Source organism: Leptidea sinapis, chromosome 26 (genome assembly GCF_905404315.1).
Source record: "Leptidea sinapis chromosome 26, ilLepSina1.1, whole genome shotgun sequence".
Classification (NCBI taxonomy): Eukaryota; Metazoa; Arthropoda; class Insecta; order Lepidoptera; family Pieridae; genus Leptidea; species Leptidea sinapis.
This window is the reverse complement of record NC_066290.1, coordinates 12380292-12407608: the sequence shown is the minus strand read 5'-3', so window position 1 is coordinate 12407608 and position 27317 is coordinate 12380292. Positions and strand designations below refer to the sequence as shown.

The 27317-nt window shown below is 34.2% G+C and overlaps 1 protein-coding gene across 1 annotated transcript in view; it reads left to right on the top strand.

Moving 5' to 3' along the window:
• Positions 1-27090, top strand: part of LOC126972605 (lariat debranching enzyme) — a 57891-nt gene extending 30801 nt beyond the window's left edge. The window contains exons 6-7 of the mRNA XM_050819459.1: positions 23815-23834; positions 27074-27090. Coding sequence (XP_050675416.1) covers positions 23815-23834; positions 27074-27090 — 37 coding nt within the window. The remainder of the gene's footprint in view (positions 1-23814; positions 23835-27073) is intronic.
• Positions 27091-27317: the final 227 nt, after the last annotated feature.

Genomic DNA, 27317 nt, shown 5'->3' with positions numbered 1-27317 from the left:
TATGGTTACAGTTAGTAATGCTGTTTCAATACAATTTAAAGCAGCCCTTTTTCTCTCTCTGTTGTGATAGCCACTGTTAACTATAGCTCACTGCTAAGATTGATTCTTTTTATGAATCTTATTTTATCTTTTGCAGTGAACTGTCATATCTCAAGTGATTGAAGAATTGGACTTCCCAAAGAGTTGCTACGTTTTCGCAACAAACCAAATTCAGAGAGGATGTGTAACGCGGTTTCATCTGCACTATTACAGAATCTACACGCTATTCAATCTCTGAGGCCGAGGGTAGGGTCATGGTTAGAAGGCGTAAGTTTGGCCAATTAAACGTACTACTTCAAAGTCAAAGTCAAATGAACTTTAGTCAATTACGCTTAAACTAAGCGCTTCTGAATCTCACTCTCACTATAAATATTTCTTATAAATTACTAAATTTACCAAATGTTCGTAAAAAGTTGAGCTCGTGGGAAGAACATATAAGAAACTCAACGGCCACTCTCTTCAATCAAGTAGAGTATTTTACAATGGCTGTAATATACATAACAAATTAGTTTGTAAGGTGCTGCATCCAATATATGAGTCGTGCTTAAATAATATAAATTATTTCATGAAAAGTAATAAAGAATGAAATGTATAAATATAAATTATCGTATATTGGATGCATCAACCTTTAGAGCTTGAACTCATTGTTTGTGTAAGGATACTTCGTGAACATGATGGTCGTGATTACTGTCACAATTAGTAATTGCATCCAACAAATACAATGATTAATTAACTATAACAGATCGACCTGGCACCACAAGCAGAACCCGACGACCCGACACACGACGCCGTCTCATGCGATGCCTTTTCTTTGTGTAATTAATCCCAGAAGTGAGGGTTATCCCTTTAAAGAATAACAAATTGCTTGGATATGTTTTAGGATAAACCTGGCGTATTAACTCCAGAGTTTATTAAATTCTTGCAAACATGAGGAGTTAATTTGAGTTATTTTGGCACCAATTAATGTTGCAATTTCGTCAGCGCATTCATTGCCTCGGCAACTTACTTAACCTTAATTTAATCTATGTATTAAAAGATGTAAATATAAATGGATTAAATATTTTATAATCAAAATACTTATTTTTCAACTAATTACCATCGTAATCCTGTGCATATACAAGCCCCTTCAAAATCTGAAACAAGAATGATCTATTTAGAATTTGTTGATGTCAATTTAAGAATCTTCGAGTGTTAATAGAGAAAAAGGGTAATTTATCACTTGGCTCCTATCTCATGAAACAATATGTTTTGTTATTAAAAGTCAAACGGGATGCAGCTGTAAGTTGTGACTTTAATATCTAAGAAGGATTTTCATCATTTAAGTGTTATTATAATATAAGTAATTACCATGTATAATTTATACGTGTTGATAGATCCTCTTGCAGCTATACATATATCCGATGAAAACAGGCCAGGTTTATTACTTTAGTGTGTGTGACAAGCTACGTTTTACAGTCGCGATCTGTACCTATGTCAATTTGTGTTGGTGTGCATTGCTCAGAATAGAGGTTAACAGCCAACCTCAACTTTTTTCGACGTTTTCACAGCTGTCACAGTCTATCTAGATTCTAGACGTTTAAATGATATAAGGTATAATTATATTTAATACAGAACAGTAAAAGACATTTAAATATCGTATAAAACCACTAGCCTTTTTATGTTTTAAATGAGAGAGATTAAATTATGAGAGATACTTTTTACGACGCGCGCGCACCACGAATAATTTTTCCGACTATGATAATATATAAATTTAAATAAAAAATGCCCATAGTAACTATCCCACGTGGACGAAGTCGCGGGTAATCTAATATAAAAAATTCTCGTGTCGCGGTGTTTGTAGTTAAACTCCTCCGAATCGACTTGACCGATTCTCATGAAATTTTGTGTGCATATTGGGTAGGTCTGAGAATCGAACATTATCTATTTTTCATCCCCCTAAATGTTAAGGGTTGTCCACCCCTAAGTTTTTTTTTATAATTTAGATAAATTATTTATTTTTTAGGTTTTTTGTGTTTCAACATTAAAAAATACATGCAACCCTAATACATCAACACCTATTTTTCTATCGCGATTTTAATATTGTTCTATTACATCCACAGATACGCACTAGAGTTGCAAGATGGCAATTGAATATAATTACTATTGAAGTGTGCTAAATTTTATGTACATTTTTATGTATATATGTATGATAAGTTATAATTTATCCTTTGGTAGGTCTGCGAATCTGTCATCTATTCTAATCCCCAAAAATTTTAATTATTGATTTTATTTTATTACTTTATATGGCAATACAACATGTGCTGGGTCAGCTAGTAGAATTATAACAAGTCATAAGTTCCTTTCTTTGCCACACGCAAATTTATACTGGACGAAGTGTTTAAAGAGTTATAGTTTTTTATGTTTTGTTTTGTATGATAATATATTCAGATGTTATGAGCTTCATGAGTGTAAATTCTGGCACGAGACTGAAATAGAGAGAGAGAGAAAAGAATAAGAGAGAGCAGTCTCGTGCCAGAATGTGACGAGTCAACATCTTATGAGGATGCCTCGTATAGAGGCGAAACATGTGTAGAATTGATTGAAGACGAATCTAAGCATAATTTACACTCACGAAGTCTCACAACATTTGAATAATTATAGATTACTGAAAAATAACGCGTAATCATATAAATTACGAAAATATAATGAATCGTCATAACTTGGTCATTTGGTGGCGTCAGTGTCCCAATAGGTTGAACAGTTGACTCTCACCACGGAGCCCTCGGTTCGATCCTCGCCCGTCACGTCCCAATGTGATTACGGTTTTTGAATTCATATGTATGTTTACTTGAGATTTTATAAGTTCGACACCGCTCCTGTGATTCCTCTGGTGTTACAAGAGTATGGGCTGAGGTGATCACTTACCATCAGGTGACACGTATACTCGTTTGTCCTCCTCTTCCGCAAAACAATACTTGACCGTTTTTTTTAATGAAAATAAGGGACGAGACGAGCGGGACGTTCAGCTGATGGTAATTGATATGCCCTGCCAATTACAATACAGTGCCGCTCAGGATTCTTGAAATACCCAAAAACTCTGACCAGCACTACATCTACGCTCGTCACCTTGAGACATAAGATGTCAAGTCTCATTTGCCTAGTAATTTCACTAACTACGGCGTCCATCAGACCGAAACCCAGTAATGCTTACATATTACTGCTTCACGGCAGAAATAGGCGCCGTTGTGATACCCATAATCTAGCCGGCATCCTGTACAAAGGAGCCTCCCACTTTATGTTTAATCTTAATTCTTAATTGTTGTAAAGTGTACTAGAATAACATAAAACAATGATCTGATTACAAGCTCAATTACAGACTCACTATGTTATCTTTTTTTGAAACGTATCTCCATTGATAGAACGGAATTAAGAATAAAAACTCTAACGATAAAATCCAAGATTGTGGTCGCTAATTGTTTCTATCGTTATGTTGTTTGACCAGAAACGATTTTGGTTATAATATCTATAGCATAATAGGTTTTTTAGGATTATACTAGCTGACCCGGCAAACGTTGTTCTACCATAAAAAATATTTTATAGAGTTAAACCGTTTCTTGCACATTGGAACATTACTTTATTTTTCTAAAATAAAGGATTTTTTGTAAAATAAACGTAGCCTAAGTAACTCCTTATTATATAAGCTACCTGCCAATAAAATTACCGTCAAAATCGGTCCAGCCATTTCAGAGATTAGCCGGAACAAACATACAGACAGACAAAAATAGTAAAAAAAAAATGGTGTATATTCAAATACATGTTGTAAAAAACGGTTATTTCAATATTATAAATAGACAATCCAATTTTATTTACATGTATAGCTTACGTCTCTATGTCCACCAGTGGGGGGTGCCTCGTTAGGGGTGTACCAGCGAAGTGGTGGCCATACAAAGGATTAATAGGATTATACATAAGGCTAGGCAGTAGCGCACTGTATCACTAGGTTCTAGGAACACAAAAGTTTAATATTCTAGAACAGTGCTTTTAAAAAAACAGGACGAGGTTCTCAATTCGTGGTTATTTTCTTGTAATGTTTGTTACCTCAGTACTTTCGACTGGGTGAACTGATTTTGATAGTTCTTTTTTTTATTTGAAGGCTTCCCGTGTGGCCCCTTGCGATTTTGTTTAGATCTGACATTGTAATCCATGAGAAAACCTTAAAAGTCTTAAATTTGCTATAAGAATGTGCGTGACAAATTTACGAATAACTCAATATCGCGCCAACCGATTTCAATGAGTTTTTTTCGATAATTCTTTTTTTATTGGAAAGAATATACTTACTTATACGTATATAATACTTATACTTCAATGGTAGTTTGGTGAAAGTTTGGTTAGTTTCTGATTATGGGATCCATGACAAAGTAACGGAAATCCATAATTCTTTGGAGCAAATTAACGATATTCGGCCGAATCTTTTTTTATGCTATCCAGATATTTGAGTCACCTACCGTTACGTCGTTATGGTAAAGTAATTGGCGTAGTCACATATGATGATCAATGGAACTCCATAACGACTTACAGTAAGAATGCGATCTGGGGCAGAATTTCGAACTGTCTGCTAAAAACTGTTAACTGTTGTTCATAGTTGAGAAATACAACGGATATACAAATAAACCAGGTATAAAATTATACCTGAGAATAAACTAAGAATACGCAAAATATTTACAAATAGACATTTTACTTTACTCGAAGGTATAAGGTTTCCCGCGTTTATTTCCAAGGCTGCTTGACATTCGGAAAACTTCAGAATTATCATTGTATTGACAGTGTTGTCAGCGATATTATAGTCAACTTTTTGCATATTCTTGGTTTATTCTGACGTATTTTATTTTATTTGGGACACAAAACAATTACACACTAGATTATTACATTAGAGGAAGAAATAAAATAATTAGTACTAAGTGCATAACTTACGACAATGTCCACGGGTTACTATATAAGTGTTAGATTACAAGAAAGAAAAGAAGACTCTAATAACGCAGTAATCAAGAGATTATTACAAACAGATGTTGCTTACAATACCTATTATTAATAGGTTATAATGTATAAGTCTCCAATGAGAATACTTAATTTAATAACAATGAGATTTAAGTTTAAACTTAATTTAATAACATTAATTAAATTCATGCTGTTTCAATGTGCTATTAATTGCTGATTTGAATTGTAATTCCGAGGCACCTAATAACGTCAATAGCTGAAAAGATTTCATTGTATGTGCTAGCTAGGCGCTGCAGAGGCGCGCGTTTGCCGGAGTTGGTCCGAATTGGGCTAACTGCAAAAAGGGGACGCTTTCGTACACTGCGCTGACATAAAACTCTTGGGACCAGGAAGTTTAGATTGTGTACTAAATCAATGCATTCATATTTGTTGTTACACAATCCATATAATGCATATAATGTATAACTTTACACCACGTTTATTTGTAAGGCCGAAATAGTTTCAAACAGTACATTGTGTACGCAAATTAGCACTCGAAGAAAACAACGGTTTTCCATAATTATGTTACCTGCTTACTAACCGTGAAGCGGTCGAGATTAATTGAGAAAATTTAAGTCTTTTTAGCACCAGCAACAGCGCAATGACCTGTAGTTATTGGCTCACTAACTTCAAGTGACCGACTTTGAGAGCGCGTATTCGATTCGCGACGAAAACTTCATGTTTTTGAGTTTTATTCAGAGCAATATCGAATAATTTGAGCAGATTATTCGATTATTCTAATGATTTTAGAAAGTTTGAGTTATGATTTAGTGTACTACTTATGATTTATAATGATAGTTCTTTAAAGAGAAGGCAGTCCCTTCGTAGCGTTTCACGAAAATGTCAGAGTTATCTTTCAGGACGAATAAAACCATTGTGTTTTATTTAACATATAGTCTTAAAGTGCACTACAGAGCCTAATAACGAAAATATGGCTATTTCTCTCTCTTCTTTACTGTTGAATTGTCAATTTTTGTTGTAGAATCTAATTAATATATCAACCAGGAAACCCAAAATTGTTTGGGTAAGAAGTAAGTTGTATATAGTAAGGAATTCCATCACAGCATGAAACCTTATCCGATACTAAATGGTGGGTAGGTACCACAACGATGCATTTTTCTAACACCAAGCAGGGCTAAAGAGACTTAACATCTTATCCACATTACAACACATTGTTCAAGACTGGCTCGATTTCGCCTACTTGGGCGTAGTATAAGTTGTCGCACTTAACGACTACGGCTGCGGTATCTAGATTTCATCTTGACAGTCAAAGATAGTATTTGATACTGGCGGTATGTCTCAAAGTGACAAACAGTACAGTCTTTTCTCCTTATCCAAATGTATAACCATTTTGACACGTGAATATCCTCTGCACAAAGCATCCTCAGGAGATGTTGACTTGGCGAATTCTGGAGCGATACTAAGTCTTAGACCAACAGAGACCTTGTATACAAAACCAACATCGATAGCCTGGAAGATGAGGACAGTCCGCCCCAGATAATGGCCTTTTAATGATTGGTAAAGTTTTGAAGATGGAAATAATCGAGAAAGAAACCATATTTTTTAGTTTAGTCGCTGGCAACACACACTGATTAGAAACCTTTGTCTTTAGATACAGTGGTATTTGGGAGGAGAAGATTTTGCGGAGCTCCCCGAACGCTGCCCATCCGAGGTGGATTCGACGAGCGACCTCTTTCGGAAAATCAGACCTGCCTAACTGGATTGTTTGTCCACGGTAGTATATTACGTACTCGTCAACAATTTCGAGAGTATTTAGAGAGTTCTCAACTGTTATCACTGTTATAGTAGTAGGTGCGACATAAGATGAAGTAAGCCCCGTATAGCCTGATGTATATCAAAGGTAAAAATATATACCAACGATCAAATATTCCAATCAAATTAAATTCGGAGTTGAAGATAATAAGTAACTTCGTTCATAACGGGTCCCCGTTTCTTTTATTTTCTTTTTATTTAAGCATTAGTGAAGATACGATGTTAATGCAATTAAAATGGGCCTAAGACACCCGCTGATGCATTTACTTTTTTGTTTCCGACTCAGCGCAACCATTTCAAGCATAAAAAGATGTTCAGATTGTAAAAAGTGCTTTGGGCGTCAAGGTTTGTAAATCTTGAATACCTTTCATGTACTGCGGCACAGATTTGGTAATTGCGTATCTGTAATCATTAGCGAGTTAGTTTTTAGCCACTGAGAAAAAATGCAAAATGCCACCCGGTGGCAAAAACGCGGTTTGAGATGGCCTTTTTCCCTCCCGTGTTGCGTATAGGATTTTTTACCACAACTGTAACGGAAAGTTTGTTTGCCGCGAGAAAATTTGCATTCTTCGTATTGAAGGGCTCATTCGTCAACATATCCGAGGGCCGAAAAGTGCCCCTTTCATCCCGGAAAACAGGGTAAAATTGCGATATTTCCGCGTAGGTGTGGCAACCTTTGGCGCCATTCGTGATGACATATTATTGGAGACAAATGAGGTGGGAATTTTTGGAGCGACGTACCGATGTAGCTACAGTTTCATCTCTTGTGACTCCTCTGGTGTTGCAAGACAATGTAGACAGCGGTGATCAATCAACATTAGGTGACCCGTACGCTCTTTTGTCCTCTATTCCATAAAAAAATTTTAAAAGTTGTACGCTCGGGTCCGTCCATCCACTGTCCTACCCATTGAAATATTACAAGAGTATCAAGTCGATATCTTGCACTTAATAAACACGAGTTGGGCAAGCAACTTTTTGTCTCACACAGCCATTTTGAGGCATCAACGGCCAGCTTCTGTATTCCCGAACAGATACGACTTACGGACAGTTGGATCAAGCTTAGGCCGAGATCTATAGATCGTGCTTATACTTTGCTCGTAAACTTGACCTTTGAATTGTCTGAGCTTAAGCTCATAATTATTACACCTGTCAAATGGCAGTTAAAACAAAAACAAAGATTATGCTAAGCTTACACTTAGCTAAGTTTTACGTAAGTTACCGGTTTTACCTATCTCAGAATGCTGACGGTACTTCTGATTGGTGATTGACGTCACTAAGATCTTCCAATCCCCACCTAAACTACCAGGGTTTATATCACCCTTAAATTTTATATTACTCTTATAAATGCATGGAACTTGCCATGCGCGGTTTTCATTGTCAAAACGACATGCTTACAATCACAAAAAATACGTTTACTCACCGAAATGGCACGAAGTGCTCTTGTGTTGCAAGGGTGGCGGTTTGGTGGGTAGCGGTGACCGGTAATCACTAACCATCCATCAGGTGGTCACTTATTAAAATCAATCTAGTATACGAATGAAGAATATGTATGCTGCCAATACAAGCTGCGGCAGTTAGAGGATAGGTCTCGAATCGAGGGAATACGACAGAGGGGGACTTTTTAGCCGTGAATGCACAAACTTGTGTATTCTTACCCCCTTATTCATAATATTCTGCTAACTTAAAGCATTGCTAAATCTCACTCTGTCTTCTTCTATTGACCTAAGTCAGAATGAGAAAAAACACTTCTAAGCGGCTGTTTAAAGTTAGCGAACTATTATGAATAAGGGGGTTAGGCTTTAACTGACTTAGCCTCGATTTTGCTCAAGGAAATAAATTCCATATATTGAAAAGGATAAGTTTATTTAATTCAGAGCGATCTCCATATACATATATTAGTAAATCTTAGTAACAATTCTTTTTAATTTCTTATGAACTATGTTAGTATTTTTAGTGAATTATATTTATAACCCTAGAGCTATCATAAATCCATAAATACTGGATACTAACAGTATCCAGTATTTATGGAAGGAACAGTCAGCTCTTACAGCAATCATCTTTAGGATGCTGTTACTGCTTACACGTAGACGCTGTAACATGGAGACCGCTTTTTTGTGCATTATGGCGTTATATTATCTACAAAATTAGAAAAAATTAACATGGCTTCACACGAAATTCTTATTTAGTTCAGATACAGTCCAATTATTTTTCCGGTTGAAATGCGGCGTGGTTCACTTCGGCTAAAGTATACTAAATCATTGAAGCTTACGCGGTGAAGTAAATCGATTGGTTGCATTACGCTCGACACAAATTATATCTTACTTCTGAACATTAATTCTTCTAACAACTGAACGATCCGTTCGATAAATGAGGGTAAAATAAATTATACCTTTGTGTAAGGCTTTTATGTCCAGTTTTATAATTTATATTTAGGTAATGGTAATAGATATGCACCTGGCTATATTTATACTCTGTTACAACATAATAAAACCAACGCCTGGAAATATAAAAATATGATTAGCAATTCAATTTGAAATATATATGTTTAAAGTAGGATTTTAAATCACTTATTAACCATCAAAATCTACCACCCATCCAAATATATATATGCCTTAGACCTGAGAAGAATGGGTGCAAGAAACACAGCGGGCTTTTTTTAATATATAATTTCAGAACAATAAAATTTATTAATTTAATAGGCTGAAAGATTAAGAAAGTCTTTTGTGTTTTGACAATTCTCTTATATTCTATTACACATTAATTGGTTTGTACCTTGTCTGAGATCGTGTTGTAAAAGTATAATTAGGTACATCGCCTTACAAAGGAATTACTAACTGTACCTAGAAAAAGGTTATGTTTGTTTCTGGTTTCAACAATATGTTTATCACAGTTTCTATAAAATTCGACGATTTTCCTATGTAATTACTTTACGTTATCAAAAATATATTGAGAAGTAACATAAATATAGTACAAAGATGGTGTTTCATCTTATTTTTTCTACCTTTAACCGATATTTTAAGGTTTTTGGTTGTATATTAAAATTCAAATTCACACTTTTTCTAATTTTATTTCTGATTTTCTACCGCATTTATCACGGGGTGTGTTCCGAAGTGCTTATTTAGGTTTTTTTTAATTCCACCTTCGTACGACAACACGCCATTAATCAGGATATCATCCCCATCATCTGGTTATCCTCTACAGTCCGGTTTTCAAGGAGCTTTCTTCCACGTACTACAACGCTGTGGAATGAGCTTCCTTGTGCGGTGTTTCCGGGACGATACGACATGAGTACCTTCTTAAGAGCCGGGAACGCTCCTGTGATTCCTCAGATGTTGCAAATGAATAAAAACGGCGGTGATCACTTAACATCAGGAAAACCTAACAATTAAAAGTAATAATATTTAGTGTAACAAGTCCATGTATGAGTCTGGGGAAAACACGAAGGTGTGAGCGTAAATGAAGCCAACCTTGGAAATATTGTTATTGATTAACTTTTATCGGTGGCAATAATAGTTCTCTGCCATTTTGAATTTCCAACAAACCTCATTTTCAATGTAACTCTATGGGAAATTATTGAACTTGAATAGCTTTTGATCACGAACACACAGAAACCTAAGGATTTTAAGCTTTTCTCATCAAGACCTCTCCAACGATATGTTATGGGGGTCTGTACCTAGTGTGGTTGCTGAGGCATAAAATTAACAACTCCGTCAACAACTTACATCTACCCTCGTTTTTATTAATTCATTTATAAATAGTGTATACTATTGATCTTAAGCTTATCATTGATAAATAATTAATCTGAATTTAAAAATAATTCTAAGAGTAAAGTCTAAAGGTGTAATATAATATTTACAAAAAAAAAAACAATGTCACGTTCTAGTAAAACAGTTTTTTTTTATTAAATAAAAACAAATTATCTTAATAATTATTATGGCATATTTTTTTAAGTTCACTTATAACTTGGATCCTTAATTATATCGGAAAATATTTATAGTGCTATTAGATATTTTGTTATATATTTTCTTAAGATCGTACAATTTTATTGAGTATGTTTGTTGCATCACTTTAAATATTAAATTGTAGTTGACATGATTTGGAAAACGATGAAAATGTATGTAGATCTTGATTTAAAAGAGTGGCCATGAGTTTCTTGCTACTTCTTCTCATTAGCTCAACCCTTTACCAAGTAGCGGTAGACTCAATAAGATTTTTTTTTTTCACATTCATAAGTGTCATCTCTGTGACCTACACGAATCTTTACTAAATCTCTTTAGATTTAGATTTTTGTTTAAATTTTAAATGTACTGAAAAACAGAAACCGGAGAGAAAAAATTACCTATAAGGATTAGGATATCTCGTAAGGATGGGTTTTTTGTTTTTCAGCGGCACTTAACAGAATAACTGGCTTATCAAAGATAATATGATGAATTGAAGATTATTTTTTAGTTGAACGTCAAAAACATAATTATTCATACTTTGACTACAACGAACTACACATATTATCTAGTTGGTGGCCTAAATAGTGTTTCTAAGTGTTACGTTACATTATAAATAAAAAGGCATAAAAGGCATTTATTTTCTCAAAATTGATTCCTTCAGAATTCTTTTTGATGCCATTTCTAATAACTGCTAGATAGTACTACCTCTTCGGAAACAAATGGCGCTCTGAGAGAGAAGAACCGGCGCAAGAAACTCTGCCAGCATTCTTTTTTTGCGCTCTTTTCAATAAAAATATACAATATTGTACAGTCATTTCTATCGCCATAAAATAATCACAATCTAGTCCCCGGCTGTCTGATCATTTAGATATTCAGCAGTGGAGTAGGATTTACCACAGAGCCATTTTTTATAAAACATTTAAAGAACAATAAGAACTGTAACATAGAAATGTGTAACGTACTTATATGAACAGTTTTAATAACAGCGGTTATTGCTACGTCATTATCGGATAATATGAAGCGCGTGCGCATTGAACTCTCCGCACATGCCATATTGTGTAGAAAAAGTAAGGAAACGTTCACATTACACGCATTCTTATGGTTAGGTAAACTAGAGATCTAGATAAAGATTCATATATTATATATTAATAAAAATAAATGTAGGTCATCGTTCAAAAAAATACTATTTTCAAATTCCTTCATTAATATAACTTTTTCTGCGGTTAGCTAAGTATCTGACCAATAATTTGTAATTGTTAACATTTAGTCGATAATTATTTTTTATTTTCTTTTTATTGATTTCTATACTAAGTACTTTGTTTTAAATGATAGTTTCTCAACCTTATTTTGCTCACCGCCCACTTTGAGAATATGTTTTTTCTAGAGTATTTTTTTGCTTTTTTAGACTATATTTTTTTAATCTACCCACGCCCCATCTGCGCCATCTCAATGCCCCATAATTTTCTCTGGGTCTTCTACCCCCGAAAGTCTCAAACGCCCACAAGGGGGCGTTATCGCCCACGTTGAGAACCTATGTTTTAAATATTACGTAATTTAATTTTAAGTGGCTTAACACACAGATACCTACGCTTCTTAAAGTTTAAGTGTGTGTTTTAATATTTTAAGCTATAAACTACATTGTATTTTAAATAAATATTATAAAAAAAGATATTTGTGTAGTTTTGTGTAAGTATTTAACCATTAAATTAAAAAAAGTACCGACTTCAAAATATGATGTATGTTTTTTCATAAAAATTATTACTTATTACATCCTAAAAAATTTTAGTTTTGATTTTTTTTAATTCAAATTTGAAAAGCTTTTATTATCTTAGGTACTTCGAACATTTCCCGCCATTTCACGTAGTTTTTTCTTCGTAGGTTGAAATCCAATCATAATTATAGAATGGGTTGTTAACGACAATATTAATGAAGTGCATTGCACAAAGTGTTTATTAAGATTGTATTAGATCGTAAAAAATGCATGTTTACCTATAGGTAACAGAAGTTTTATTTTATTTATTTATTACACTTTTTTGACACCACATTAACAAAATATAACTTAATTACTAACATACATAATTACATGATATGGTGCAAATGGCGGCCTTATCACTATATAGTGATCTCTTCCAGGCAACCATTTGTAATACAATAAAAGAGAACGGCAGTACATTAAAACGGTAAGAAGTGTCAAAAAATATAGACACGCATAATATATACTATACTAAAATATACATACAGATAGATTCTATCAAATAGAGGACAGATAATGTTTTTTTAGTTGATTTTTAAAGGATGCTAATGATTGTGCTTGTCGGATAGTAAGCGGCAGTTGATTCCAAAGAGTGATGGCATTAATGGTGAAAGAAGAGTGATAGCTATCAGATTTATGGAAAGGAACATTTAGTATTTGTTTCGCAGCAGAGCGCAACGAAAGCTCATGCTGAGACCCTAGTAGCACAAATCTGTCTTTAAGGTAAAGAGGAGTGTTTTGGTGAAAAATTATGGAGTAAAGAAGGTGTAGAATGTGGGAATTGCGACGTAGACGTATAGGAAGCCAGTTGAGTTTTTTTCGGTAGGAGGAGACATGATCGTATTTACGTAGGTTAAAAATGAAGCGAATACATAAATTTTGTAGGCGTTCGAGTTTATCCAGCTGAGCCTCGGTAAGGTCGGGATAGCAAATGTCTGCATAATCAAGAATGGAGAGCAGGCAAGTCTGCGCAAGACATATTTTACTAGGTACTGGGAGAAGATTACGTAACCGGCGCAGGGATCCATGTGCGGAGAAAACTTTTTTACTTAATTCATTCAGTTGCGTCTGCCAAGAAAAATTTGAATCTATATGTAAGCCTAGATTTTTGACATTACTACTAAAAGGGATTAAAACATCATTGATACGAGGTCTAGGCAGTACATCCCAGTCAATTTTAGAGATCAGATGTTGCCTGCCTATGATAATTGCCTGCGTTTTTCCTGGATTTATCACTACACCATAATTTTTACACCACTCGCATATGGTAGCGAGATCCTTATTAAGACTATGAACTGTAGATTGTAAATCAGATAACGTGGAGTGCCTATAAATTTGAACATCATCAGCATATAAGTGGAAAGAAGAATTTAGATTGCTAGTGATAGAGTTTATAAATATTGAAAAAAGCAAGGGAGAAAGGACACCTCCCTGTGGAACACCGGCAGAAACCTGAACCCAGGATGATTGTATATCCGCAACTTTAATACGCTGTCGTCGCCCTATCAAATAGCTATGGAACCAACTCTCGGCATCTGCTGATAAATTTAAAGAAGATAATGATTTCACTAAGATGTCGAAATCGACAGAACCAAATGCGTTACTAAAATCAAGTAAGGTTAAGATAGTAAGCTGTTGGTTATCCATAGCGAGACGAATATCGTCCGCAACTTTGACCAAAGCGGTCTCTGTGCTGTGTCCAGGACGAAAACCTGACTGCACGGGGCTTAGAAGACAGTATTTATTAAGGAAATAACTAAGTTGTTTATAAACTAACCGTTCCAGTAATTTAGAAAGGAAAGGGAGTATAGATATTGGGCGATAGTCGCGAAAAGTCAGAGGGTTTGAAATTTTTGGTAAAGGAATTAAGTGAGCTTCTTTCCATGTTTCTGGGAAAGTATTAGATTTAATCGAAAAATTAAGGATGTGGGTTATTATAGGAAGAAGAATGTCAATAATTGGAATAATCATGTTTCGGCCTACACAGTCGCTTCCTATGGCTCTTGAGGAAATAGATAGTAAGTTATTCCTGACATCACTTTCAGTAAAAGGTACGAAAGAGAAAGGTTCAGGAGCTTGTTTCATGAAATTAGAGAGAGTATTTAGAGTAGTTTGCTTTGTATTGTGATCAAGAAGAACAGGAGACCTTGAAAAGTGCCTATTAAGAGAATCGACGTTAAGTGAAGCAGGAAGAACTGTTTGTTGCTGTTTCCCAACACCAAGTGATCTTAAAAATTTCCAAACTTTAGCAGGATCGGGATTATCGACTGATTTAAATATGTGACGTTGTTGAGCATCCCTACATATTCTGTTGCATCGGTTTCGGATACTTTTATATTTAACTCGATCGGAACTAGAATTGCTAATTTTGTACTTTGTTAATGCCCGAGTTTTTGCATTTATTAATGTCCTAATTTCATCTGTGAGCCAAGGAGCGGGGAGATGTTTCTTTTTAACAGGTCTAAGAGGCGCATGCATTTCATAAAGCTGTAAAATTAGAGAGTTGAAAAAACTGATTTTGGTATCAATTGAGTCAGTATTATATACTACAGTCCAATCGATATTGCTAGCATCATAGTTGAGACGATCCATGTTAAGATTGTTGAAGTTACGTAGCCAGACTGTTTGAGGTTTTAATTTAGGTAAGCGAACTTTATATGACAAGAATACCAGATCGTGATATGAAAAAGGCACTGAGGTGAACTGACCATGCTTATGTACAAGGTTATTTTTTGATACAATTATTAGATCAAGTAACGATGATTCACAATTAGGTAGGTTATGAGTAGGCATTAAAGGAAGTAACTGCAAGTTGAAGGAATCAATTATTGATTGGAGCTTTCTGCTGCGATGATTAACTTTGCACATGCAGGTATTGAAATCTCCCATTATGATCACATGCTCGTATAATGGAGTAAGACAGTCAAGAATGAATTCAAATGCACTAAAATAATCAACGCCTAACGAAGGACTGTAAAACACACCCAATAGTACTTTGGAGTGTGATATGCTAACTTCAAGTACAAGATGTTCCGCAGAGTCACCGGGGGGTGGCTGAGGAGATACACTTATTATAGAATATGAGAATCGTTCACGAATATATATTGCAACACCGCCGCCGACTCGGCCGGTTCGGTCATTGCGGACAAGCTGAAAACCCGGTAAGGAGTAGGAAGTGGAAGGAAGACAAAGTTTGAGCCAGCTCTCAGACACTAGAATCGCATGAATATTATTACTATCAAATGAAGCAAGCATATCAGTGTAGCTAGAAGGCACACTCTGAGCATTTATATGTAAAACATTGAAATTATTAACACAATCTATAAAAGCTTTCTCAAGTTCACTACGAAGGGAGAAGGTAGGTGAGATGCTGTAGTAGCTTTCATCAGCGGAGCTTTGGCTGCTTGAGGAATTCAAGGACAAAAAATCAACTTCACTGCTATCACTAGTATCTGCCATTACCAGCTAGAATTTATCAAGATTAAAAAGTACAGAACAAATAAATAATAATTAATAAGTAGGTATGTTACAATAATACTTAGATCAATTATAACTAAACTAACTAACTAAACAATAATACTTATATTAATTATAACTAATGTTATGTATCTAAATCCAACGAAAAATATATGTATATATTATATTGCGTTTTCAAGTTATATTAATGTGTTTGAAATTAATATATTAGTGGTTTTATTCAAAAAAACTGTATCCTGTTAACGCCAGTCTCACATGAATTAATTGAACAGAAATTATTAGCGCAAATTATTACAACTAATCAAATTAACAATAACATTATAAAATTTATAGATTATGTTGCTATATAATGATATGCAATGTTACACCAAGAGTATTTTGAATATCAAATTGATATTATTTTACAATGAAATGTATAGTAAAATGATGATACAGTTACAGAACCGACTTACAAACATTGTTAATTTATGTATTAGTATTATTATGTTTTATTATTACAATGTTACACCAAGAGTATTAGAATTATAAAAATTTATATAATTTTACAATGAAATGTATAGTAAATATAAATGAAGATACTTACAGAACAGACTTACAAATATTGTCAGTTTATGCATATGTTTTATAGAAGTTATTAAATTGGATTAACTGAATATATTATATTATGAACCAAACAATTAAAAGTTATAGCCAAAATGAAATTTTCTCTACATCATTTTGGAGTTAGTGGTTATTAGGTATGACTTTAAAAAGTATTGGTGACCATTTATGATCTTCATGATCTGCCTAACAAAAAAATGCTAAACTTAAGCTTCAAGATTTTTTTTAAATCCATTCATAAGAGAGATATGAGAGGCGGAGATATGAAATAACTAACATACAACAAATACACGTGAAACCTGCTACTGTTTCTGAAGTCAGTAACCAACATAGATCTATTAAGGGTCAGGCGATCACCTACCAAAACGTGATCCCCACGCTCCGACGCTGATAACTAACATAAAACAAAAAAAAAATTATATTCATTTTAAAAGAAAAAACATTTTGTTATAAAGATTTATTGAATTTTGCATAAATCTACCAAAAGCAATTTGAACTTAAAACATTATTTTTTAATATTTAGTTGTTTTATTTTATTTCATAAGTCAACCAGTGTGGAGGCAGCCTTAATCTATTTATTCACAATCTCGCTGACGGATCATTGACTACATCAACAAAGAAAGATGAAGTCAAGCGAAAACTATTAGCTAACTTATTGAATATAATGTTTATCGATAGGTGATGTTCGCGCTAATATGTACGCGGCTAAGTAATATTTCCTTAACTAATCGTTTGAAAAAAATTCGAATTTGTAAATTTATGTGCATGTTGCAATTTATGAGCTCAACACAAAGTGATTTTAAAAAATCTTGATTTATAGAAAGTGCTCTAAAGGTTGATGCTTCCAATGTACGACGATTTATATTAATGTAGTAAATTCTTTATTACTTTTTATGAAATAATTTATATTACTTTTCCAAATGACTTGAGTTTTCTTTTGGCGCCTCGAGTAGAGGCGAAACACGTCTCGAATTGTTTAAAGACAAATTTTGGCGTTATTAACACTAGAGAAAACTCAAATCATTTGGATAATAATGGATTTCCGCAAAGTAACGCCTACTTCAATAAATTTTCTTATATTATTGAAACACGACTCATATATTGGATGCAACACCTTACAAACTAATCTGTTATGTATATTACAGACATTGTAAAATACTCTACTTGATTGAAAAGAGTGGCTCAACTTTTTACGAACATAATATGGTAAATTAAGTAATTGATAAGAAATATTTGTAGTGGCGATTCAAATGCGCATAAAGTTTATTTAACTTTGTCTTTGCTTGTATATGACATCAAAAAGAATACCAAAGGATTTTTTCAGAAAATAAATAGCTTTTATGAGCTTTCTCATAAACCGACTATGGTATAGTATGGACTCCATAAATGGGTCCGTTTTGCTTGTAGGTTTGACGGGTTACTCCAATCCAGTCCATCTATATCCAGAAGTTCAGTACCTTCCTGGAATGTTCACAGTCTTATGGGGTCGACGTCATATTATTTTAGACGATTTTCATTTGTTCGTCACTCCTATATATTACAGGATTACATGAGCGATCGTTTCGTATTGGGTCAGACAGTCTCTGCACTTTGTGCTTTCATGTATCAGGTCATGTATGTTGAAGCTGACGAGTCGAAGGGTCAATCTGTGTGATAGTGTAGGTGTCACTTATTTGGCTGAAGGGTAGTGACAAAAGTAGCCCGCTACCTGAGTCATTGACCCCAGCTTGCTAGTTCAACGGCTACATCGTTAACTAATGGACCCTTGATCCATTTTAGAGCCACCCCGTTACTGTGGCAACGTATCATTCCAGGGATTGGTTACACTCGTGATAATCCACAAGTGAGAGATGGTTTGGGAATGTTGTTTGTGATCCTGTTTGAGAGGCACATGCATTTGCACTTTCATTCTGTTAGATACTTGAATAACCTGAGACCGATGCTAAAATTATCTTGCAAAACCGTCTTATTGAACGTCAAATAATAAAAAACAGTAGAAAGGCATAAAAGTCATTTATTTTCTCAAAATTGATTCCTTTAGAATTATTTTTGATGTCATTTCTAATATACTAGATACTACTACCGCTTCGGGCGCTCTGAGAGAGAAGAAGCGGCGCAAGAAACTGTCCCAGCATTCTTTTTTTTGCGTTTTTAAAAAAAATATATACGTCATTTATATGTTTTACTGCATTTTGGAGTTTATGCAAACTGCCAAGTAATATATCTGTAACCGATTTATTATTAGAATTACAATAATTATAGAACGTAACTCGAATTCCTCCACATGATTATCAACATACAAAATTCTTCCACGAGCATCAATCACTCCATCATACAGAAATAAGCCAATAAGTTTTTAAGTTTCAGATTTCAGGCATATTGAGTTTCGAAATTTGTATCAAATTAAATTATTACTTAATAAATTTCATTTTAAAGATATTCAAATTCAAATATTACTATTGAAAATAGGATTTAAAATCACTTACGTCAAAAACTACCCCTTCATCCGAAATAGTACATATGCCTCACCTGTGGGAGGCTCCTTTGCACAGGAAGCCGGCTAGATTATGGGTACCACAACGGCGCCTATTTATGGCGTGAAGCAGTAATGCGTAAACAATACTGTGCATCGGTCTGAAGGGCGCCGTAGCTAGTGGAATTACTGGGTAAATGAGACTTAACATCTTATGTCTCAAGGTGACGAGCGCAATTGTGGTGTTGTTCAGAATTTTTGGGTTTTTCAAGAATCCTGAGCGGTACTGTATCAGCTGAACGTCCAGCTCATCTCGTCCTTTATTTTCATAAAAAAAAGACCTGAGAAGAACGGGCGCAAGAAACTCAACGCTCTTTGTTTAAATTGTTACGAGATCTGGAGATATTTACCCACCACGACTTAATAATAATAAAATTTTGTAATGAAATTCGCGTAATGAACAATAAAAGCAGTTGGAATGCAATGATGTATGCCATGCTAGCTTACGAGGAGTCCTGTCGTAAAACCATTACTAGTTAGATTAGAGAAGGTATAATAATTAACCTACCACGATCTAATCAGAATCTGACATTAATTATTGACAAATCAACGCAATTATTTCCAATTACAAATTAAATTGTGTACACCAGCCTACGTTGTATTTCCATATAAAGTAATAAAAAAAAATTTGGCGTGTAAAAAGTAGATGCAACCGATTCTCAGACCTACCAAATTTATCGTACTACAATTATTGTAAGTATTGATCCATTGCCATCTTGCAACCTTAGTGGATTTGTGGATGGAACAGAATAATATAAATATCGCGATACAAAAATAGGGGTTGATCGTAGAGGGTTGAAAATTTAGGGTTGTATGAATTTTTTAATGTTATATCATAAAAAAATAAAAAAACAAAAAAATACGTCCAAAAAAATAAAAAAAAATTTTTTTGGTGTGGGCCGTCCTTAACATTTAGGGGGATAAAAAATAGATAGTAGCCGATTCTCAGATCTACTGCATATGCATATAAAATTTGGTAAAAATCAGTAATGCCGTTTCGGAGGAGTAAGGTATCTAACATTGTGACACGAGATTTTTATACATAAGATAATAATGGAAATAGATTTTATTCATTAATACCATCTTAGTGCTGCAAAAGAGGGCTATTCGAGCTATTTATAACCTAGGTCCTAAAGAATCATTAAGAGAAAAATTTAGAGTAATAAACATTTTGACTGTTGCATCTCAATATATTCTTGATAATGTTCATAAGCGCATTAAGGAATTTGCTAGAAACTGTTACAATCATAATGTTAACACGAGGAACAAACATAATCTTGCTATGCCTACTACTCGGTTAAGTCGAGTTAGTAAGTTTTTTATTGGGCGATGTATATGCTTTTACAATATGATCCCAAATAATGTACAAAAAAAATCTGTTACGAACTTTCAAAGAATCGTTAAAAACCGTTTGTTTGGTAAACATAAATGATTTTAATGACAGACTGGGACTAAAGCGGACACCTTTAATTACGTGTATAAATGTTTATTGTACGATATTACATTGGAATCCATATTTTTATAAAAAACAGCCCCTTGAGGCAGTCTTTTTTGAATGGGTGGTATTTTTGACGTTCAATAAGTGATTTTGAATTCTATTTTTGATGACCTGTATAGCCGAGTGGTGAGCGATCCTACCTACTAAGCTAGATGTTCAAATCCCGGTAGGTGCAAGCATTTATATGATGAATATGGATGATTGTTGTTTCCGAGTCATGTTTATATGTGTTTATGTATGTTTAAGTAAGTATTTGTATTAAATATATCGTTGTCTTGTAACCCAAAACACAGGCTATATATGTCTGATTTGGGGCAAGATAATTTGTGTCAAAAGTGTGTCATTATTATTATTTACAGTACAAATATTTGAATTTCAACTCTCACAAAATTAAGTGTGACCCAACAATTTGAACTGCTGTGCGTTGCATACGTCAAATAGTTCGAACTGATTGATACTGGCATGTAAGAAAGATGAGAATAATACTTCATATTATGAGACTTTGTAGGTGCTTTAATGTGGGCTGGCTTGAAGTAGACTTTCTCTATCCCTAGTCTCTTCGAAGCAAATTTGTTTTTGTCTTCCGGATGACCACACGATTGGCTAGAGAGACGAGAACGCTAGAGATTTAAAAACCCAGTAGGTATCCCTAACTTGGCGATATCCTCTGATAAATCTCTATAACTTATATTAGATAGATAAATACTTAGCAATAAAGGTCTATCAAAAAGTGAAAACTTTATTCAAGAACATTGTACTTCAACTTTATTTTACTGCTTAAGTTGTTTATGGCTTAACAGCGATAGCACGTTAAAGCTTGATTTATGCATGGCCTATTTAGCTTAGATTGTAAGGCTTTACTGTAAAGTAAACAATGTACCTAGGTTTATCATGTTAAACAAGCTCTTAAACAAATTATACCTTTTTAGAATTATCCTCTCAAAGGCATACTTAGTTTATAAATACATTAATAATTAATAATATCAATGAACTACACCATCATTATAGATTTACGACTAACCAGTACAAACGTTACATATATAAAGTGCCCTAATTTAATAATAAGAATAATACCGAATCTGTGTCTTTTATTTCGAACAAATATCGGAAATTTGAAGTAGAAGTAAGTAAGTATGTAGTAAACCACAAAAAAACTACTTTTTGTATCACTGCTCTTCGGTATGCATTGCCTTGTGTCGGAAGACTGAGTGTCAAATTCATGAGCGATTGTTAATTCCGCGATCATTTAAAAGGTAAGGCCAAATGGGCTTCGAACAAATCAGGCGTCATAAATAGAGCACAGCAATACTCGTACTTCAAACCCACATTCTAGCGATCTATAAAGCAAGCGCCCGTCATATATGGAGTATTGCTATCATTTTTGGTCTGGCTCACCCCAGTATCAGCTCGAACCATTTGACCGCGTGCAATGCAGAGCTAATAGAATTGGCATTGGCCAATGCTCTGTATAGAACTAGATCACTTGGCGTTGCGAAGAGACATCTCTTCATTGTGTGTTACCACAATTTTGTATTTATCTCGAGGACTTTTCCAAAGAGCTGTTTGATCTGATTCCCACCGCCGGATTCCACCTTCGCACGACACGACACAAATTAGGATATTATACCGACGATATGGATGTGTGGTGATAGGATCATACAGGCACCAAAAGTAGCGCCCGTTCACGAGCACGGCGCATGGCTTTGACCATAAGTAATAAAATTTAAGCGAGCTTGACGAAAACTGCAATTTACGAAAAATTTTACCACCTGATGCCGCGGTGCTTAACGTCGCTCGATAGGTATCCCCGGATACCAACGGACTCAATATGCATTCACTTGATAAATGCTACTAGTGAAAACGGCAGTATACCAAGTAAGTCTAACTGTTGGCTGTACTACGTCTACAATAACGGTATTACACTTGCACGAAGCGTATTTATTAAGTTCTGATGTAACAAAAGTAAACTAAATGCAATTATTGCTTGATTATTCTCTTAAAACACATAATATATATGGAATTGTAGCTATTACGTGTAAAATATGTAGATATATGTGCAAGGGATCGTTGCGCACGCCATAAAGTGTTCATGCTCCAACGAATGCCTCGGATTACGTATTAGCAATTAGTAATTTATTATTATAACTTCTATTACTAGTACCGCTGCGATGGCAAGCGTCCTGATGGAATGACACTAGTGGCACGGGAACGGGGAAGGAAGCTGGTGTGAAATATATCGGTCTCAGTGAGTCTTACATCTTTGTGCCGTTTTGTTAGCGGGCGGAAATGTAATATTTTTTTATTAATATCTGCAATCAGTTCCCAATCTACGAGCAGATGTATTGGATATCTAGAATCTTGTGGGAAGAGTGGCCCATTGACCTTTCTTCCCTTTATTTCAAGTCCTATACGACAATACTATTCCGTTTCAATCTCTTTGGATGGTTTATAATAAGTAACACCACTGCCAATTTGTTTGGATGAATTGCTAATTTGTGAGAAGATTAAGAAGAGAGTAAGAGTATTATTTGATTTCTTTCTTAACTATTTGAAATTTAAGTTCTTCGTGAAGTTCATTGATTTGCCATTTACCAAGTCAATATGCATCATTTTGAAATTCGCACGGTTATCCGAGTGATTCAATATAAATCACTTGAAATACGATACCACTCAATTGAACTCTGGTTTTAAAGGTTAGCTAAGTGGTATTTCGCTTTGATGTTATAATAGAATGAACACGAATACTTGACGTTTGAGTGTGTTTGTTGCATCATTTTACATTTTACATATTATATTGTAATTGAAATGATTTGTAAATCGATGTAAATCTTGATATAAAAGAGTGGCAGTGAGTTTCTTCCTACTTCCCTACTACTACTACCTCCTTACTAGGCCTTTACGAAGTAGCAGTAGATTCAATAAGATTTTTTTTTGACATTCATAAGTGTCATTTCCGTGACCTACGTGAATAAACTGATTTTGATTTGATTTGATTAATGCAGGTAACTATAGTTTTGAGTAGGTAGATTCGAACACTCTATACAAAAGTTTACAAAAAAGTGGGCGGGAACGTAATAATACTTGCCGTACGCCATATTGAGAAGTTATGAATCATGGCGCATTATATAGATTTCTTAGGATGCCATTTTGGGCTCTCTGTTTAATTGCAATGTTGGAGATGCATGCTGATCGGAAGAGCTGGATACCGTAAGTCCAGATTAGCGTTAGAACTACCTTGTATATAAGTAGTTTGTTATCTCGACTCAGTATTGACTTTCTTCCGAGCAACCATTGTGATCCCCGATACTTATGGTTGAGTTGCTCTCGTTTCTTTTGTGTACTTTCTAAGTAAGCCTTCGATCCAGGTGCATAGCTGTTACAGACTCATTCTGTGGCAGTCTCCTAGTAGGAGAGCGATGCTTGGGTTGACTTCGATGCCCAATCTTTGATTCGCCATTTTTTGAACCAGTCTTCAATTTTATCTAGTCCACACTTAAGGTTTTGTGAAGCATGGTTGCGTAGCGGTGTCGTCGGCGAGCTTAGCTATTGCTACATCAGGTGTTTCTGGCAGGTCACATGTGTAGATTGTGAACAGTACCGGACCCAGAACTGGTCCGTGGGGTACTCCTGCCTTAATATCATAAAACCTAGTTGTATGTCTTTGACTTGGAAAATTCTTTCTGAGATATAAGAAATGATATATGAAAGAAATGTTTCTATTTTGACCTGTGCCTGTTGAACACTTGGTAGGTATCGCTAGCTTGCCCTTAGTGAAAAATCTTTAAATATTGTTTAGGCATTAGTGTTAGCCTATGCTTTTGAAGTGTTTGGGCTTGTTTATAAAAACGAACGTCGACGCTTTTGTTTTCAAACAAGCTAGCGCTCTGTAGATAACATAAACAATAGAAACTGCTTAATTTGTACAAATTTCGTATAAAGTAGGGCTGTCATGCATTTTTTATGTTTTTTTTTAGATTTACCTACAGAGTACATTTCGATTATTACTAATGAATGTAGTAATTTTTTATAACTAAAACATACTTCAAAGTTACTAATTAGTAATAGAATAGTTACTAAAACATCATAGATAATACAAAAAAGAATTTTTAAATCGACTGCTACAGATAATTTTTACGGCTGACCGCATTTTGACGGCGTGTCGTATTTTACACAGATAAAGTTTTAAAATTAAAAAAAAATCTTTTAAAGTCTGTTAAATTACCTTTCCTGTGGTATATCGTGTAGCTTGTCTTACTCTGTGTATATTTAACGAAAAAGATATCTCTGCGCGCCCCCCGCGAGCAGACATAATATGTCTGGTTGGCACCTCGGGGGCACCTCCAGTAAGAAGTAACGAACCTCCTTTGACAGCTCTTAATCGCCTTATGATATGACATATTATTTTGTCAGTAAAGCTCTAACAATGTGAGAGTTAAAATAAGTACTTTATAGAAGAGACAAAAAAGGCTTGAGACCAACATTACCATAAAATTAATCAGTCATCTTGTAGCAATCTGGTTTTATTTTATAGAATTAAAGAATTTATTCAAACTATTAACTTTTTTATTAATAAACATATTTTAACTATTCCTCCGCCGTGTCTGTTCGCGATAAATTCAAAAACATTTAAATACCATTTTTACCAATGAGTAGCGTGGTTCTCTAGGATGGATATTGTATATAATTTATTAAGATTTTGTATACATTAATGACATTTGTTGAATGTGTCGGAAAAAATAAGCCGTCTGGGAGCTTTCAATAAAAACGCTGTCAAACGTAAACCCTCTGAGATATAACAAAATTACACTTTGACACTAAATTATTCCGGAATACTTACATCATATATATTTTTCTGTTAACAGAACATCGTCTGTTGGGTGACCTGGTTAATTACAAAATAACTTAAATTTTGCGGTTTTAATGTTTAAAGATAGTCTCTTGCTGCTAGACGAGCAATGAAAACAGGCCAGGTTTATTACTTTAGTTTTCATGATAGCTACGTGCTACACTCGCGCTATGTCACTAAGTCTCAGTGTGCGTGTGTTTGCTAAAAAAAGGGGCTAACAGTTGATCGCTATTCTATTTCAACGTGTTCATAGCTGACACATATTATTTTTTACCAGTGGGAGGCTCCTTTGCACAGGATGCCGGCTAGATTATTGGTAGCACAACGGCGCCAATTTTTGCCGTGAAGCAGTAATGTGTAAGCGTTACAGTGTTTCGGTCTGAAGGGCGCCGTAGCTAGTGAAATTAGTGGGAAAATGTAGTCTCTCAAGATGACGAGCGCAATTGTAGTGCCATTCAGAATTTTTGGGTTTTTCAATAATCTTGAACGGCGCTGCATTGTAATGGGCAGGGCGTATAAATTACCATCAGCTGAACGTCCTGCTCGTCGCGTTCCTTACATAAAAAACAGTCTATTTAGACGTATAAATTATCTAAAAATAAAAATTCAGTCAAAACAGATAATCTAAAGTTGTGCGTGTAACTTAATTAGCAAAGCGTAAAATCCAATAACTTAAATGCTTTCCGAATCACGTGTTGGAAGCACATTTAAGCACTGTACAGTTGAAAGCTTAATTTGGTCACGATAACCAGAGATTATTTTATGTGAAGGCTAACCGTAAAATTAGCTTATGTAGTTTAAAATTACATTTACTTTTTGCTATCTCTGTAAGTTTATTGTGTCGCTTAAACTTAATTAAGTTAGCTTCGAGTACGTGCAAAAATGTCACTAAGTTATTCTTAGGATACTTTTTACATTTCGAGACTAATAGCTCCATCTCTATTCAAACAAAAACCATTTTCAAAGGCTTTTATATAAGTTACATTCATGTTGAATAGAGTTAATCATTTGTTGAATACATTGAATTTTTTAAGTTTTTAGAACATTATATAAATAGATAATAATATTTTTACAGAGAAACAATGTTAATTAATTATAATGAATACTTTTTTTTTATAAAAAACCAAAAATATTTAACTAAACTAACATACTTTAATTTTCTTTGATATTTTGTTTAATTAGCAATCATTTTATATAGTAGTTTGTATACATTTCTTGTATCTCTTAAACGTACTGATTAAAAAAGAATAATTTATGGAAAAATGGAAAATGCAAATGATGAAAATACATAATATTTTTGCCACGTTTTAAATTAGGTGGTAACTTTTGCTTACATTAAATTTTTTTCATTTATAAACTAGTTGACCCGACAGATATTGTTTTATACAAACTAAATAAAATACTGTTTTTTTTAAGAATTTGTCAATAAAATTTCATAACATCAAGAATTATTTCGTAAAATATACTCTCTGTTGTTATAATGAAGTTGTTTCACAGCAGAACTGTTAATCCTTTCGTCAATATATTCTCCCATAGAAAATATTGTAAATAAAAATTATAATGGGTCCCGAATCGAAATAAAAACTTTCCTATCCCTCAGGTTCAGAATCCCGGTAGATACAAGCATTTTTATGATGAATGTGGATGTTTATTTCCGGGTCATGGATGTTTATATGTATTTATGTATGTTTAAGAAAGTATATTATATTAAATATATCGTTGTCTTGCAACCCATAGCACTGGCTATGCCTAATTTGGGGCAAGATAATGCGTACAAAAGTGTGTCAATATAATTATTATTAAGTTCAACTAAACTGCACTCCATGAAGTAATCCCCATTAAAA